Source organism: Solea solea, chromosome 18 (genome assembly GCF_958295425.1).
Source record: "Solea solea chromosome 18, fSolSol10.1, whole genome shotgun sequence".
NCBI classification, from domain to species: Eukaryota; Metazoa; Chordata; class Actinopteri; order Pleuronectiformes; family Soleidae; genus Solea; species Solea solea.
Genome location: NC_081151.1, coordinates 24,303,181 through 24,319,798, shown reverse-complemented (window position 1 = coordinate 24,319,798; position 16,618 = coordinate 24,303,181). Strand labels below are relative to the sequence as shown.

General features: G+C 46.3%; 4 protein-coding genes across 6 annotated transcripts in view; 3 read left to right on the top strand and 1 right to left on the bottom strand.

Moving 5' to 3' along the window:
• Positions 1 to 2,505, bottom strand: part of jmjd7 (jumonji domain containing 7) — a 2,610-nt gene extending 105 nt beyond the window's left edge. Inside the window, exons 1-9 of one of the 2 annotated variants that reach the window (XR_009233790.1) lie at positions 2,321 to 2,505; positions 1,284 to 1,437; positions 1,069 to 1,207; positions 849 to 963; positions 680 to 736; positions 498 to 593; positions 347 to 437; positions 122 to 281; positions 1 to 43 (exon numbers count right to left, since the gene is read on the bottom strand). The exon at positions 1 to 43 is cut by the window's left edge and continues 105 nt beyond it. Coding sequence is in view for 1 of the 2 variants with exons in the window: in XM_058615806.1 (XP_058471789.1) it covers positions 1 to 43; positions 122 to 281; positions 347 to 423; positions 498 to 593; positions 680 to 736; positions 849 to 963; positions 1,069 to 1,207; positions 1,284 to 1,437; positions 2,321 to 2,369 (890 nt within the window). In the remaining variant the exon portion in view is untranslated. The remainder of the gene's footprint in view (positions 44 to 121; positions 282 to 346; positions 438 to 497; positions 594 to 679; positions 737 to 848; positions 964 to 1,068; positions 1,208 to 1,283; positions 1,438 to 2,320) is intronic. The other variant, XM_058615806.1, reaches the window with a different exon arrangement.
• An 808-nt stretch (positions 2,506 to 3,313) lies between these two features.
• On the top strand, positions 3,314 to 6,670 carry tbpl2 (TATA box binding protein like 2). The gene is made up of 6 exons (XM_058615807.1): positions 3,314 to 3,555; positions 4,624 to 4,711; positions 4,792 to 4,883; positions 5,153 to 5,320; positions 5,661 to 5,755; positions 6,321 to 6,670. The coding sequence occupies exons 1-6, from the start codon at positions 3,368 to 3,370 to the stop codon at positions 6,395 to 6,397; spliced, it is 708 nt and encodes a 235-aa protein (XP_058471790.1). The 5' UTR covers positions 3,314 to 3,367; the 3' UTR covers positions 6,398 to 6,670.
• Positions 6,671 to 7,113: 443 nt separating this feature from the next.
• atg14 (autophagy related 14) lies at positions 7,114 to 13,783 on the top strand. The gene is made up of 11 exons (XM_058616369.1): positions 7,114 to 7,617; positions 9,539 to 9,601; positions 10,381 to 10,423; positions 10,848 to 10,929; positions 11,004 to 11,241; positions 11,340 to 11,569; positions 11,669 to 11,786; positions 12,506 to 12,596; positions 12,693 to 12,778; positions 13,187 to 13,361; positions 13,442 to 13,783. The coding sequence occupies exons 1-11, from the start codon at positions 7,340 to 7,342 to the stop codon at positions 13,562 to 13,564; spliced, it is 1,527 nt and encodes a 508-aa protein (XP_058472352.1). The 5' UTR covers positions 7,114 to 7,339; the 3' UTR covers positions 13,565 to 13,783.
• Positions 13,784 to 13,897: 114 nt separating this feature from the next.
• The window catches only part of LOC131444393 (uncharacterized), a 36,882-nt gene continuing 34,161 nt past the window's right edge, over positions 13,898 to 16,618 (top strand). The window contains exons 1-3 of one of the 2 annotated variants that reach the window (XM_058614664.1): positions 13,898 to 14,800; positions 15,085 to 15,156; positions 15,243 to 15,326. In XM_058614664.1, the coding sequence (XP_058470647.1) occupies positions 14,494 to 14,800; positions 15,085 to 15,156; positions 15,243 to 15,326 (463 nt within the window). In that variant the 5' untranslated portion in view covers positions 13,898 to 14,493. The remainder of the gene's footprint in view (positions 14,801 to 15,084; positions 15,157 to 15,242; positions 15,327 to 16,618) is intronic. The other variant, XM_058614665.1, reaches the window with a different exon arrangement.

The following is a 16,618-nucleotide window of genomic DNA, read 5'->3' as shown; positions in this document are numbered from 1 at the left end:
TAGTTGTACTTGATATCGTAGTCCATGTCGTACCAGAAGTTCACTGCAGAGAGAAAACATGTCACGTGTCACATGGTCACATCAGAGGGGGCGGAGCCTGAGACAGGTGTTTCTCTTTCACCTGCGATGCAGCCGTGCGTCTGTCGGACGTGATGGAACCACAGCGACGGCAGGTAGAGCATCTCGCCGGCCTTCACGCTGCAGTGCAGCGGCCGCGCCCTCTGGTACTGAGGGTACCGCTCCAGGTCTGGGTCCAGAGGGTCCAGAGGGATCCACGGTACCTGAGGGAGGGGGCGAGGTCAGAGGATGGAGTGACGGGCAGCACATGCTCAGACCATGAACTCACCTTTTCACCGTCGCTCTGATCCACGACCTCGAACTCACCGTCGTCTCGCTGACGGTAAACGGCTGGCTGATACACACCTGACACACACATACTGTTACCATGGTTACTGTAGGGAATGCTATGTGTTTAATACAGTCGTTGCTATGGTTACCATAGGGGATGAAGGGTCGGTCTGTGGGTGGCAGCAGGATGAAGTTTTTCTCTCCAGAAATCACACAGTAAAGATTCTCATAGTGATCTTTGTGCACTGACAGACACACACACACACACGAGCATTAGTACAGGAAGACACTACTGTTGTTGTTGTTGTTGTTGTTGTTGTTGTTGTCTCACTGGAGGTGACAGCCTTTGATTCTCCGAGCCAGAAGTTGACAGCATCAGGAAACTTTCCTGAAAGAAGATCAGACTGATTATCTTCATCATCATCATCATCATCGTCACAGTGGATTGTTGCTGTAATTCTCTTCAGAGCCACCGGCAGCAGCACTGAGCTCTGACTGACCGAGGGCAGAGGTCATCCAGGACACGTGCGTCTCCATGTCGTCGGAGAGCTGGGACAGTTGGTCCAGGAGGTTGGAGCATTGTTTCTGGACGTAGAAGACGCCGGAGCGCTGCACCTGCAACCACAGCACCTGACTGTCACTGTCCAGCAGGGGGCACTGCACCTGACTGTCACACCTACACTGACCAGCAGGGGGCAGCAGTGGCAGCGTGTCACCCACCTTCCCCTCGATGATGTCCAGAACAGAAGACAAACTCATCTGTCTCTCCTCAGGCATCACAAATCGATCACCGCTGACGGCGTCGGCGTAGCCGTCCGGCGTCACTGCCACGCTGATGACCTTTGACCCCACCTTTCCTCTGCAGACAGGAAACGGGATGAATCCACCTGACTGCAGAAGAACTGCGCAGGAGTCAGTGGGCGGGGCCTCCTCACCTGAGGTACTCTGGTGTCCACCTGGACAGAGCTGGCCAATGACTGAGGGCATTCCGGATGATGCAGGGTTTGTTTGGACCAATCCAGTCCCGGTAGAAGTGCAGCGGGTCAGGTGACTCCTCCAGGTACGGCACGGTTCGGTTCAGATACAGGTCTAAAGAATATTCAGTCATCAATCATGCTAACTACAGTCATGCTAACTGTCATTTATTTATTTATTTCGGTCATGACATTTAGATCACTCATCACATAACATTGCAGTTCACACAATATACATAACTGAAAGGGAAAGCGGGAGAAGCAAAGCTTAACTAGTCCCGCCCCCATGCTTACAGTCATGCTCACAGTCATGACTACAGTCATGCTAACAGTCATGACTACAGTCATGCTAACAGTCATGCTCACAGTCATGCTAACAGTCCTGCTAATAGTCATGCTCACAGTCATGCTAACAGTCATGCTTACAGTCATGCTAATAGTCATGCTTACAGTCATGCTCACAGTCATGCTAACAGTCATGCTTACAGTCATGCTCACAGTCATGCTAATAGTCATGCTCACAGTCATGCTTACAGTCATGCTCACAGTCATGCTAACAGTCATGCTTACAGTCATGCTCACAGTCATGCTAATAGTCATGCTCACAGTCATGCTTACAGTCATGCTAATAGTCATGCTTACAGTCATGCTCACAGTCATGCTAATAGTCATGCTCACAGTCATGCTTACAGTCATGCTCACAGTCATGCTTACAGTCATGCTAATAGTCATGCTTACAGTCATGCTAACAGTCATGCTAATAGTCATGCTTACAGTCATGCTAATAGTCATGCTTACAGTCATGCTCACAGTCATGCTTACAGTCATGCTCACAGTAATGCTAACAGTCATGCTCACAGTCATGCTAACAGTCATGCTCACAGTCATGCTAATAGTCATGCTCACAGTCATGCTACAGTAGTATTAACAGCAGTAGTATCAGTAGTAGTAGTAATAGTATGAGTAGTGTTAACAGTAGTATGAGTAGTATTTCTCACCGTGAGCTTCCAGTGAGAACTCACTCAAACGTTTCCTCACAGACTCCATTTAAAAAAGAAGACAGAAAAGCTGACCTGGACTCGGTTTATAATCTGACCTGGAGTGAGTTTTATTATTTCTAATAACGCGTCTCCTCCGAACCTTGCGCTGCCATGTTGCTTTGTTTACATCCTGTGCACCTGCGCAGAGCTCGGCTCCTGTACAGTTTAAAGAGCAGGGCTCCATCTGCAGGCCGGAGGATGAACTGCAGGTAGACACAGGTGGCACAGTTTAGTAGGAACAGCTGACACAATAGTGTGTGTGTGATCAGTGAAGTGGATGCAGCTGTGCAGATCTTCCTGGATCAGATCAGGATCTTCAGTCATGGATGAGTCTGCGTTGGAGCGTTACTTTGATGACTCTATTGCAAATGTGAGCACACACACACACACACACACACACACAGATTTAATCCAGCAGAGGTCAATGTTAATCTGACCTGTGAGTGTTTTTCTGTTTGTTCTCAGAAACAAGTTTGTTTATAAAACATCATTGTTTTAGCACTGTTAGCTCAGCTGATGTTACTGTTAGCACCACAGATGGTTAGCACAACTTACTTTACTGTTAGCATGGCTTATGCTACTGTTAGCACTTTATGGGACAGAGCTCAATTTTATCGTGCAGGACTCCAGCTTCACATTGGGGGAGGAGCTTGGACTCCAGAGTCCTGTCCCCCACACCCAGGATCCCGCCCCCTCCTTACAAGACACTTCTTACCTGTCAACAAAGGCGGGGCCAAGTGGAGAGCTGGGGGAGGAGCTGGACCTGAGCTTTTTACCTGATGAGCTAGGAACACAGGACACAGGTGAGACATCACTGATGAAGAAGGTGATGATGATGAGGAAGATGTGAGGATGAAGATGGTGGTGATGATGAGGAAGATGTGAGGATGAAGATGGTGGTGATGGTGATGATGAAGATGATAATGGTGGTGGTGATGATGAGAATGTCAGCTGTCACTCACATGTTTGATTTCAGCAGTAGAGAATCAGACCTCAGCTCTGGACATGTCTCAGGACAGTGGCATCTGTGTGGACTTCATTTCCCAGAGTACCACAGCAGCTGACGTCCAGCAGGGGACGTCCACATCAGGGATGGAGACCATTACCTCCCCCTTCTGTCCTATGACTCCTATGACGCCCATGACCCCAATGACCCCTGTGACAGAGAGGTCAGGGATCATCCCCCAGTTACAGTAAGTTTACTGATGATTGTATACATACTACAGTACTACAACTACAGTACTAAAGCTGACCTGGACTCGGTTTATAATCTGACCTGGAGTGAGTTTTATTATTTCTAATAACGCGTCAAATCTTGCGCTGCCATGTTGCTTTGTTTACATCCTGTGCACCTGTGCAGAGCTCGGCTACTGTACAGTTTAAAGAGCAGGGCTCCATCTGCAGGCCGGAGGATGAACTGCAGGTAGACACAGGTGGTACAGTTTAGTACCACAGCTGACACAATAGTGTGTGTGTGATCAGTGAAGTGGATGCAGCTGTACCACTACTACTGCAGTACTACTACTACTACTACTACTACTGTACTGCAAATACTACTACAGCACTACTACTACTACTACTACTACTACTGCAGTACTATTACAACCACAGTACTACAGTACTACTTCCACTACTACTACAGTACTACTACAACTACAGTACTACAAATACTACTACAGTACTACTACTACTACTACTGCAGTACTACTACAACCACAGTACTACAGTACTACTACCACTACTACAGTACTTCTACTACAGTAGTACTACTACAACTACAGTACTACTACTACTACCACTACTACTACAGTACTACAGCTAGTAGTACTGTGGTTGTAGTAGTAATGTAGTAGTAGTACTGTAGTAGTAGTAGTAGTACTACATTAGTAGTAGTAGTAGTAGTAGTAGTGTAGTAGTGGTAGTACTGTAGATAGATAGATAGATAGATAGATAGATAGATAGATAGATAGATAGATAGATAGATACTTTATTCATCTCACAGAGAAATTCACAGTTCAGCAGCTCCAGAATATGTTACAAGATAGAAGTAGTAGTAGTAGTAGTAGTAGTGGTACTACAGTAGTCCTACAGAACACTACTACAGTACTAGTACTACTACAGCACTACTACAGTACTACAGCAGTACTACTACAGTACTAGTACTACTACAGCACTACTGCACTACTACAGTACTACAGTACTACTAGAGTGTAAGTGTTGTCCTGTGTTGCATTCACTGACTCTCAGTTGTGTGTGAGTAGGAACATCGTGTCCACTGTGAACCTCGGTTGTCCTCTGGACCTGAAGTTCATCGCTCTACAGGCCAGAAACGCTGAGTACAACCCAAAGGTACCAGAACCATGATGATGATGATGATGATGATGGTGAAGATGAAGGTGATGATGGTGATGAAGATGTTGCTGTGTCAGCGTTTTGCAGCTGTCATCATGAGAATCCGCGAGCCTCGAACAACGGCGCTGATCTTCAGCTCAGGGAAGATGGTTTGCACCGGAGCCAAGAGGTGTGTGTGTGTGTGTGTGTGGTTGTGTTATTGTGTGTGTGGTTGTGTTGTTGTGTGTGTGTGTGTGTGTGTGTGTGTGTGGTTGTGTTGTTGTGTTATTGTGTGTGTGGTTAGTTGTGTTATTGTGTGTGTGTGGTTAGATGTATTATTGTGTGTGTGTGGTTAGTTGTGTTATTGTGTGTGTGTGTGTGGTTAGTTGTGTTATTGTGTGTGTGTGTGTGTATGGTTGTGTTATTGTGTGTGTGGTTTGTTGTGTTGTTGTGTTACAGTGAGGAACAGTCTCGTCTCGCTGCCAGGAAATACGCTCGTGTGGTACAGAAACTGGGTTTTCCCGCTCGATTCCTGGACTTTAAAATCCAGAACATGGTGGCCAGCTGTGACGTGTTCTTCCCCATCAGACTGGAGGGACTGGTTCTGACCCACCAACAGTTCAGCAGGTAACAACCAAACCACACAGGCTTAGGTAGCCTAGCTCCAAAAAGGCTATTTAAATTAGAGTCAGTGTCAGTGAGGTCAGAGGTCATATAAACAGGCAAATATTACATTAGCTCAGAGTCACAAGACATTTGTTTAGTTAGCTTATGCTAATTTATGTTACTTTAGCATAGCTCAGTTAGCATATGATACATCTGCTCAGAGTTAGCAACATGTTAGTAAACTGTTGTTACTTAGGTTTACAGATAGCTTGTGTTTAGCTTATTTCAAGTTATGTCATCTTAGCATTAGGATGATTTAGTGTGTGCATGTGTGTGTGTGTGTGTGTGTGTGTGTGTTCAGTTATGAACCAGAGTTGTTTCCAGGTCTCATTTATCGGATGGTGAAACCTCGTATCGTTCTGCTCATCTTCGTGTCGGGGAAAGTTGTTCTGACCGGTAACAAAGTCACATTAGTGCAGAGAACGAGGGTGAACACACACAAGTCAACACAACAACAACAACACACGACAGATTTTATTCCATCTTCTTCTAATCTAAAAATAATTGATTGTTATTAAACCGTTATCATACAGTTATTATACAGTATCATATAGTTATTATACAGTTATCATATAGTTATTATACATTTATCATACAGTTATTATACAGTTATCATATAGTTATTATACAGTTATATTACAGTATCATACAGTATTATACAGTTATCATATAGTTATTATACATTTATCATACAGTTATCATATAGTTATTATACAGTTATCATACAGTTATCTTACAGTTATCATACAGTATTATACAGTTATCATATAGTTATAATAGTTATTATACATTTATCATACAGTTATCATATAGTTATTATACAGTTATCATATAGTTACTATACAGTTATCATAAAGTTATTATAGTTATCATACAGTTATCATACAGTATTATACAGTTATCATATAGTAATTATACAGTTAATATTATTATTATTATTGAGTGGTGATTTAAATTCCAGGAGCTAAAGAACGTGCTGAGATCTACGAAGCCTTTGAGAACATTTATCCAATCCTGAGAGGCTTCAGGAAGCAGTGAGGACAGCACTTCCTGTTTCCTGTTTGAGTGTACCAGTGTAATATATATACTGTTTATATGTATGTATGTATGTATTATTTTATGTTGTGTGATACAGCAAAGTTAAGTTAGTTGAATGTTTCTGAACAGATGTATAAACTATGACCAGTTAGAAAAACACGGACTGGATCTTTAACTGTGTGAACATGGATCCATCACATTGATCAATCTGATCAAATTAATCAGATTTTCAGTGATCACTGAGCTTCATTTCACTTAGTAATTAATCTGCTGCAGAAGAAACCAGATTTACACAAGGAAAATAAAACATATGCTTGTTAGTGAGAATAAATTTTGACTTCATACATCGTAGTAACTTTACCTAAACTAAAGTCAGCCCAAAATCACCCTTCAGGGCTTCCATACATTTTTTTGGCAGGACTAAAATATGATAAATAATTTTATCACTTAGTTTTTACATTCAAGTAGTACTATATTATGCTAATATACTTTCTGAGTATCTCATATTCTAAAAGTAAGAGATACTGATATGTATACATATGTGTATATATGTATACATATCATATATACATATGTATACATATATGTATGTATATGTGTGTGTATATAAAGTGTTTAAAAACAAAGTGTATAATTAGAAACTGATTTACAGGGAGGAGCTGCAGTCATGAACTGGCTCCGCCCACAATGTTTGCGTCATTACATAAACAAACTCGTCACATGTACAGAGGAAACCGGAAGTGGCGGAAGTCGTCGTCTGTTAACCGAAATAACAACAACGACGACAACATTTGTGAGTCCACGCGTTTTCGCCGCGTCTTTAAAAATGTCAGTGACGTCACAGGGAAACTAACGAGCGGACGACGCGCGTGCAGCCGTGCAGCCACTTCCTGTTTGTAGTGAGAACTTCGAATGTAACGTTAGCTTAGCAGCAGCAGCTCCATGGCGTCTTCAGCGGCTCGTGTCCCGCTCAGCACCGACACACTCGTCTCGTCCCCGGGCTCTGTCTCTGGAGGCAGACCGCCTCACCGGCCCCTTCACCCGGGGCCGGCTCACTCCGGCCCGGGCTGCGTGATGGTGGAGTCCGTGGACGACGCCGAGGGTCTGTACGTGGCCGTGGAGCGGTGTCCGCTGTGCAGCACGTCCCGCCGCAGGCTCACCTGTGCCCGCTGCATCCAGGCCGGAGACTTCGTCTACTTTGACGGGAGGAACACGGAGAGGTAAAGTTATTCTGTATAAATATGTTAAAATATTTCATCTTAGTTGTGTTTTAGATGTTTAACATCTGAGTTGGAATGTTTGTGTCATGTAAAGTTACTGGACAATCAGCTGTTATTGTAATAATAGTAATATTGTAAGCTGAACTCACGTCTGAATCTTTCTCATCAAATATTTCAAAATATAATCTCACATTTATTTGTTTGTCGGCTCTAAAATCTATGAGGATTTTATAGTTTTTGTAAATGGAAGTTTTCCTTGCTAACGTTTCTTCAGATGTGTTTTTATTCTGACATGTTAGCAGTTAGCTTCCAGCTAGCCTTCCGCTGCTGAGTCAGCCTGTGTGTTAGCTGAACGTAACTTCAGCTGCAGTTACACACAACTTAAAAATAACTTTGATCTGTCTGTGACATCAGCAGTGATGTCACCCTGACAGGTGAGTGACAGGTGTGTGTCAGGTGAGTGACAGGTGAGTGTCAGTGACAGGTGAGTGACAGTGACAGGTGTATGACACTGACAGGTGTGTGTCAGTGACAGTGACAGGTGTGTGTGTGTCAGTGACAGGTGAGTGACAGTGACAGGTGTGTGTCAGTGACAGTGACAGGTGTGTGTCAGTGACAGTGACAGGTGTGTGTGTGTCAGTGACAGGTGAGTGACAGTGACAGGTGTATGACACTGACAGGTGTGTGTCAGTGACAGTGACAGGTGTGTGTGTGTGTGTCAGTGACAGGTGAGTGTCAGTGACAGGTGAGTGACATGTGAGTGACAGTGACAGGTGTGAGTGACAGTGACAGGTGTGTGTCTGTGACAGGTGAGTGACAGTAACAGGTGTTTGTGTCTGTGACAGGTGAGTGACAGTGACAGGTGTGTGTCTGTGACAGGTGAGTGACAGTGACAGGTGTGTGTCTGTGACAGGTGAGTGACAGTGACAGGTGTGTGTCTGTGACAGGTGTGCGACAGTGACAGAGTGACAGGTGTGTGTGTCAGTGACAGGTGTGTGAGTGACAGGTGTGTGTCTGTGACAGGTGTGTGTGTCAGTGACAGGTGAGTGTCAGTGACAGGTGAGTGTCAGTGACAGGTGTGTATCTGTGACAGGTGTGTGTCTGTGGCAGGTGTGTGTCTGTGACAGGTGTGTGTCAGTGACAGGTGTGTGTGTCAGTGACAGGTGTGTGAGTGACAGGTGTGTGTCTGTGACAGGTGTGTGTGTCAGTGACAGGTGTATGACAGTGACAGGTGTGTGTCTGTGACAGGTGTGTGTCTGTGACAGGTGTGTGTCAGTGACAGGTGTGTGTCTGTGACAGGTGTGTGTCTGTGACAGGTGTGTGACAGTGACAGGTGTGTGTCTGTGACAGGTGTGTGTCAGTGACAGGTGTGTGTCTGTGACAGGTGTGTGAGTGACAGGTGAGTGTCAGTGACAGGTGAGTGTCAGTGACAGGTGTGTGTCTGTGACAGGTGTGTGTCTGTGACAGGTGTGTGTCAGTGACAGGTGTGTGTCTGTGACAGGTGTGTGAGTGACAGGTGTGTGACAGTGACAGGTGAGTGTCAGTGACAGGTGAGTGTCAGTGACAGGTGTGTGTCTGTGACAGGTGTGTGTCAGTGACAGGTGTGTGTCAGTGACAGGTGTGTGTCAGTGACAGGTGTGTGTCTGTGACAGTGACAGGTGAGTGTCAGTGACAGGTGTGTGTCTGTGACAGGTGTGTGTCAGTGAGTGACAGGTGTGTGTCAGTGACAGGTGAGTGTCTGTGACAGGTGTGTGTCAGTGACAGGTGTGTGTCAGTGACAGGTGAGTGTCAGTGACAGGTGTGTGTCAGTGACAGGTGAGTGTCAGTGACAGGTGTGTGTCAGTGACAGGTGAGTGTCAGTGACAGGTGTGTGTCAGTGACAGGTGAGTGTCAGTGACAGGTGTGTGTTGTCCCTCTGCAGGTACACAGAGAAGCTGGGCAGACTGAAGAGGTTGAAGGAGGAGAAGGAGCAGCTGCAGCAGAGGTGACACTCACATGAAGCTAATATCAGTGCTGATGTCTGCACATGCTAAGTAGGGATGTCCCGATCCGATATAGATATCAGATATCGGTCCGATATCAGCAAAAACGCAAATCGGATTATATCGGTAAAACCTCCGATATAAGCGCTCCGATACAACAGTCCATTCCTCTCCAGCTCTTCTATCCAGCAGCGCCTGTTGTGATCACGTGTTGTGATCACGTGTTGTGATCACGTGTTGTGATCACGTGGGCTCTGCGTGTTGGATGCATGTAGATCACATGGTCACAAAAACAGTTTGTGTGTGTGTGTGCTACTGCTATTTTAGAGGTTAAACATTTTTCTTCAACCTCTTTAATGTGTCCTGAAGATCCACACGGAGCTAAGTCCGTCTGTGGGGTCGGTCCTCTGGCCCCGGGGCCAGAGGGGCCGGGGACTCCAGGTTTACACTCACCCTGTGTGGGTTGGGCTAATCCAAAATAGTGAAAACAGGGGGGGGTGTTCTCTGAAGACACGCTGCTCTGAAAACACCCCCATGAGCACTTGGTACTTTCCTCCTGATGAAATGAACCATAGACTGTATGAAATGAATGAAGGTTAAAATGGATGGAACCATTGGTTAATATTAAACGGGTCAGTGAAGTGAAATCACGTGATCAGGACTATTCTAACATTCCACACTACAACATAAGTCATTAAAGTGAGTGTGATTCACGCTGAAGAGTTGTATCGGGACATCCCTAATGCTAAGCTAATACTGCTAACACCTGCTCTGTCCTCAGAGTTGTCCAGGCCATGGACAGGAAGCTGCAGGCTGATGAGATGGTGAGTGTGTCCCCTGTGGACAGCTGCTTCAACTTTCATGTCAATGTTGAATCCACCTCGTTTCACCAGGACACAGATTTGTCCTCTGTCTGTCCTCATGAGGGACAGCTGTGATTTCAGTTGATGTCTCTGACTGTCCACACTGGCGTCAAAAAAATCCCAATTATTGTAAAACTCACTTTCTGTATTATTTCAACTCAAATGTCCATCATTGTCCTGATGTCTGATGGTGTCCTGGCGTCTCCGTCGTTGTCCTGATGTCTGATGGTGTCCTGACGTCTCCGTCGTTGTCCTTATGTCTGATGGTGTCCTGACGTCGTTGTCCTGATGTCTGATGGTGTCCTGACGTTGTTGTCCTGATGTCTGATGGTGTCCTGACGTCTCCGTCGTTGTCCTGGCGTCTGATGGTGTCTTGTCTCCTCAGAAATGGAAGCTGATGTCATGTAAGGTGAGGATGGAGCAGCTGAAGGAGGCAGTAGTCTGGGCCAATGAGGAGGTGAAGAGCGGTGAGTGTCTCCGTCTCTGTCACGTGTCCCCGTCCCTGTCACGGTCTCATCCCTGGCTCCTCCTCCTCCTGCAGATAAAGAGCTTCTGCTGCGTTCTCAGGAGGACAGTCAGCGGCTGCAGCGCCGCGCCGCTCGTCACCAGGAGAAACGAGACAAGATCGAGCGTCACAACCGTCGCCTCGGCGACCTGATGGACCGACGCAGCCGTGAGCTGCAGAGCAGACTGACTCAGCTGGCTGCTCTGAGGAGGGAACACATCCTAGAACTGAGTACACACATCTTTACCACACAGGAGGAGAAACAGGGCAGCAGGTGACACACACACACACACACACACACTCTTTTCTATTGATGATTGATCAGTTGTGTTTCGTGTGACGCTGTCCTGTGCCCCTGTGTTTGTGGCTCAGAGACCCCGCGGACGTGGTGGCTGAGTGTGACCCCGCGCTGACCTCCAGCACGGTGAGCGAGCTGGCCGAGGCTCGGAGGACCACGTACCTGTCCGGACGCTGGATCTGGGACGATCAGAACGGAGAGACCAGCATCAGCATCACGGGGCCTCGCGTCACGTTGCCCAGCAACGGAGACTGCTCCGCCTACTACAGCTGGGTGGAGGAGAAGAGCACCAATCAGGGCCCAGGTGTGTGACTGTTGTAGAAGTGTAGCTCTGTCCCAGCATGCACTGCTCTGACGTGTGGACATGATTAATGTCTGTGCTGACCTCTGACCTCTGCTGCAGAGCTGGACCACATGAACCTGGCTCACACCATCAGCGCCGCGCTCTGCTACGCTACACAGCTCAGCGGCATCCTGTCTCACATCCTGGATGTCAACCTTCCCAAGAGGCTTTGCAACAGGTGACACACTGATACTGATGCTGATGCTCATGCTAAAGCTCATGCTGATACTGATGCTAATGCTCATGCTAAAGCTCATGCTGATGCTCATGCTGATACTGATGCTCATGCTCATGCTAAAGCGCATGCTGATGCTCATACTGATGCTGATGCTCATGCTAAAGCTCATGCTGATACTGATGCTGATGCTGATGCTAAAGCTCATGCTCATGCTGATACTGATGCTAATGCTCATGCTAAAGCTCATGCTGATGCTCATGCTGATACTGATGCTCATACTGATGCTGATGCTCATACTGATGCTCATACTGATGCTGATGCTCATGCTAAAGCTCATACTGATGCTGATGCTCATGCTAAAGCTCATGCTGATACTGATGCTAATGCTCATGCTAAAGCTAATGCTGATGCTCATGCTGATACTGATGCTAATGCTCATGCTAAAGCTCATACTGATGCTGATGCTGATGCTCATACTGATGCTGATGCTCATGCTAAAGCTCATGCTGATGCTCATGCTGATACTGATGCTAATGCTGCTGCTAATGCTCATGCTGATGCTGCCTTCACTGTCACTAAATAAGCATCACCTTGTGTGTGTGTGTGTGTGAGGGATAAATAACTACTCTACAGGCTAATGCTAAGCTAATTTCTGTCCTGGGGCTGTAGTGACATCAGGTTTCTCCCCCCCCCCCCCCCTCTCTTCCCCCCCCCCCCAGTGAGTTCTGTGGGGAGAACCTGAGCAGATATCGTTTCACCAGAGCTCTGAGTAAACTCAACACCAACGTCGTCCATCTTTGTTTCTCTCAGGTTAGAACGTTTCCATAGTTTCATTAAATCACTGATATGAGGTACTGACACAGTGTGTGTGTGTGTCTGTCTGTCTGTGTGTGTGTGTGTGTGTAGCATGTTGACAGTGACAAGCTTCATCCTCATCACACTCTGAGGAACATCATGTTTCTGGTTTCTCCTGATAACCACAACCTGGGCAGGTGAGTGAGCGAGTACTCTCTGTCTCTCTGTCTCTCTGTCTCTCAGTCCCTCAGTCTCTCTGTCCCTCAGTCTCTGTCTCTCAGTCCCTCTGTCTCTGCAGTTAGACACATGTTGTGCTTCATGGTGCATGTCCTTTTCTCTCCAGGACAAACTGTAATGCTGCTTTGTCTGAGATGTTTTCAAATTCACTGTATTGCTGCAGATTTTGGGGAAAACTGAGTCTCTCAGGTCTTTGTATGTGTGGCAGTGTTTAAGAAGTGCACGTCTTTCTGGGTCTTTAACTGTGGTCACTCCTCCTGTATGGGGTCAGTTGGTTGTCGGTGGTCTAACTCCTCTAACTCTGACCTCTAACTTTGACCTCTCACCTCTAACTCTCTCCCGCCCCTGCACCCCCCCCCCCCCCCCAGGACGGGGCCGTTTGAGGTCAGCGCTGACCTGGAGGAGTCAATGGAGTTTGTGGAGCCAGAGGAGGCGGGGCCAGCGGAGGAGAGTGGGGAGGAGTCTGTGACGGACGAGGAGACGGACCTGGGGACAGACTGGGAGACGGTGCCGAGTCCACGCTTCTGTGACATCCCGTCCCAGGTGAACGAGAGCGTTGTGAGTCACATGATCTGTGACATCATCGTGTCTGTATCTTCATCCTCTTCCTCTTCCTCTTCCAGTCCATGGATCTTTCCCAGAGTGCTTTGCAGGTGTCTCAGCCGTCTGCTAACAGTGGAGGGATGATCTCGTCGGCTGCCGCCTCCGTCACTTCCTGGTTCCGAGCTTACACCGGTCAGCGCTGACTAGCCCGGGTCAGAGGTCAGAGGTCATGGACGGATCACGTGTGGGCGTGTTTATTGATCGATTGATGACGTCACAGGAACTTTTCAAACCAGCACAAGTTTTTATTTCACGTGAATAAATGGACAGTTACAGTGTTGCTATGGAAACCGGGCTCAGTGATGATGTCATTTTATTGTTTGTCTTTCAGACTAATGTCAATAAAAATGATCAAATATAAAGATGTTTTTTATCTTTGTCAAAAATCTAAGAAAATCCAGGATGAGGTCAGAGGTCAAAGAGTCTCCTCCCACATCCCCTCATGACAGTTTCAATAATGCTTTGTTTGAGTGGGAGGAGGAGGAACATCTGGCCACGCCCACTTCACTCTGCATCTCAGAAGCAGCAAAGAACACAGACAGACACACACACAGACAGAGACACACACACAGACAGAGACACACACAGACAGACACACACACAGACAGAGACACACAGACAGAGACACACACTGACAGACACACACAGAGACAGACACACACAGATAGACAGAAACACACACTGACAGACACAGAGACACACAGATACACAGAGACAGACAGACACACACACACACACAGATACACACACAGACAGTGACACCCACAGAGAGACACACACACAGAGAAAGACACACACACACACACACACACAGAGACACACACAGACAGACACACACACACACACTAGGGCTTTGTGTTACTGAGCTGAAGATTAGCACATTAGCTATGTGTGGTATGTGACACGCCCCCTGCAGGCCACATCACTTCCTGACTGTCACAGTGTATGTGGTCACATGACCTCTGACCTGTAAACAAACAAAAGGGGTTTGAATTAAAATGTGTGTGTGAGTGTGTGAGTGAAAGCTGTTACAGCAGGAGCTCCTCCTCCTCCTCATAGTTGTGGTGTTCTCATGATGAAGTCTGCTGCTGTTTTCCTGCTACTCTGTTTGTCCTCAGGACAGTGTCAGGTGTTGGGGGACAGTGGACGGGGGACAGACCTGTCTGTCCTCTGGGATGAGCTGCAGGGTGTGAGACAGCTGGTGCTGAGCGTGAGGGCGGAGGAGGTGGAGCGGCGACAGGTTCTCAGGAGTCTGGAGATTCGTGTGAGGGACAGAGAGGAGGACGCCGAGCAGCAGAGACGCAGCCTGGACCACCTGAGGGACACGGGTGTCCAACTCTGCTCAGACATGAGGCGGAGCCTGGAGGAGCGGAGTGAAGGTGGGTGGAGACTCCCACACACACACACACACACACACACACTGCTGCCTCCATCACTCAGTTCAAATGTGTGATTTTGTCTCTTCAGTGTTTGAATCCTTTGTTCAGACGTCAGTGACACAGAGTGACCACACGAGGCAGCAGAGGAGCAGCAGCTTAAATCACTGATTTTCTCTGTGAGCTTCTTCAGTGCCCTCTAGTGGTGAAGCTGCAGATTACTGTTGCGATGCTGGTACAGTGTGACCTGTAGGTGGCGCTGCTTCAGTGTTGTTCTGTGTTGACAGAAATGTCAGCGCTGCAGTCGAGGCTGAACCTCAGTGAGAGCTCAGTGGAAAACCTGTGGAAGAAGAACACAGGTGACATCACAGCACACACACACACATCACCATTGGTTATTCACAGTGTGTGGGCGTGGTCAGACGAGGTCACACTGTCTCCACAGCACTGGCAGCAGAGCTACTCTTCCTGCAGACACGACTGAGGTCCAGTGAACGCACCGTGGAGCAGCTGAGGAGGGAGAACGAAGGTCACCGTCATCATCATCATCATCTTCTTCTTCTTCTTCTTCACCTTCACCTTCACCATCACCTTCTTCATCATCATCTTCATCATCATCTGCTTCTTCTTCACCTTCACCATCACCTTCATCATCCTCATCTTCTTCATCATCACCTTCATCATCATCATCACCTTCATTATCATCATCTTCATCTTCTTCATCATCACCTTCATCATCATCATCTTCATCTTGTTCATCACCTTCATCAACACCATCACCATCACCTTCATCATCATCATCATCATCATCATCATCTTCTTCACCTTTACCATCATCATCACCATCATCACCTTCATCATCATCACGATTATCATTATCATCACCATCACCATCACCATCATCATCATCATCATCATCACCTTCACTATCATCATCATCATCATCACCATTATCATCATCATCATCATCACCATCACCATCACCTACACCATCATCATCATCACCATTATCATTATCATCACCATCATCATCATCACCATTATCATATCATATCATTATCATTATCATTATCATTATCATCATCATCATCATCATCACCATCACCATCATCTTCGTCATCATCATCACCATTATTATATCATTATCATCACCATTATCATCACCATCATCATCATCACCATTATCATTACCATCACCATCACCATCATCATCATCATCTTCGTCATCACCATCATCTTCGTCATTATCATCACCATTATCATCACCATTATCATATCATTATCATCACCATTATCATTATCATCACCATTATCATCACCATCACCATCATCATCATCATCACCTTCACTATCATCATCATCATCATCACCATTATCATCATCATCATCATCACCATCACCATCACCATCACCATCACCTACACCATCATCATCACCATTATCATTATCATCACCATCATCATCATCACCATTATCATATCATATCATTATCATTATCATCATCATCATCACCATCACCATCATCTTCGTCATCATCATCACCATTATCATATCATTATCATCACCATTATCATCACCATCATCATCATCACCATTATCATTACCATCACCATCATCATCATCATCTTCGTCATCATCATCATCATCACCATTATCATTACCATCACCATCACCATCATCATCATCATCATCATCATCATCACCATCACCATCATCTTCGTCATCATCATCACCATTATTATATCATTATCATCACCATTATCATCACCATCATCATCATCACCATTATCATTACCATCACCATCACCATCATCATCATCA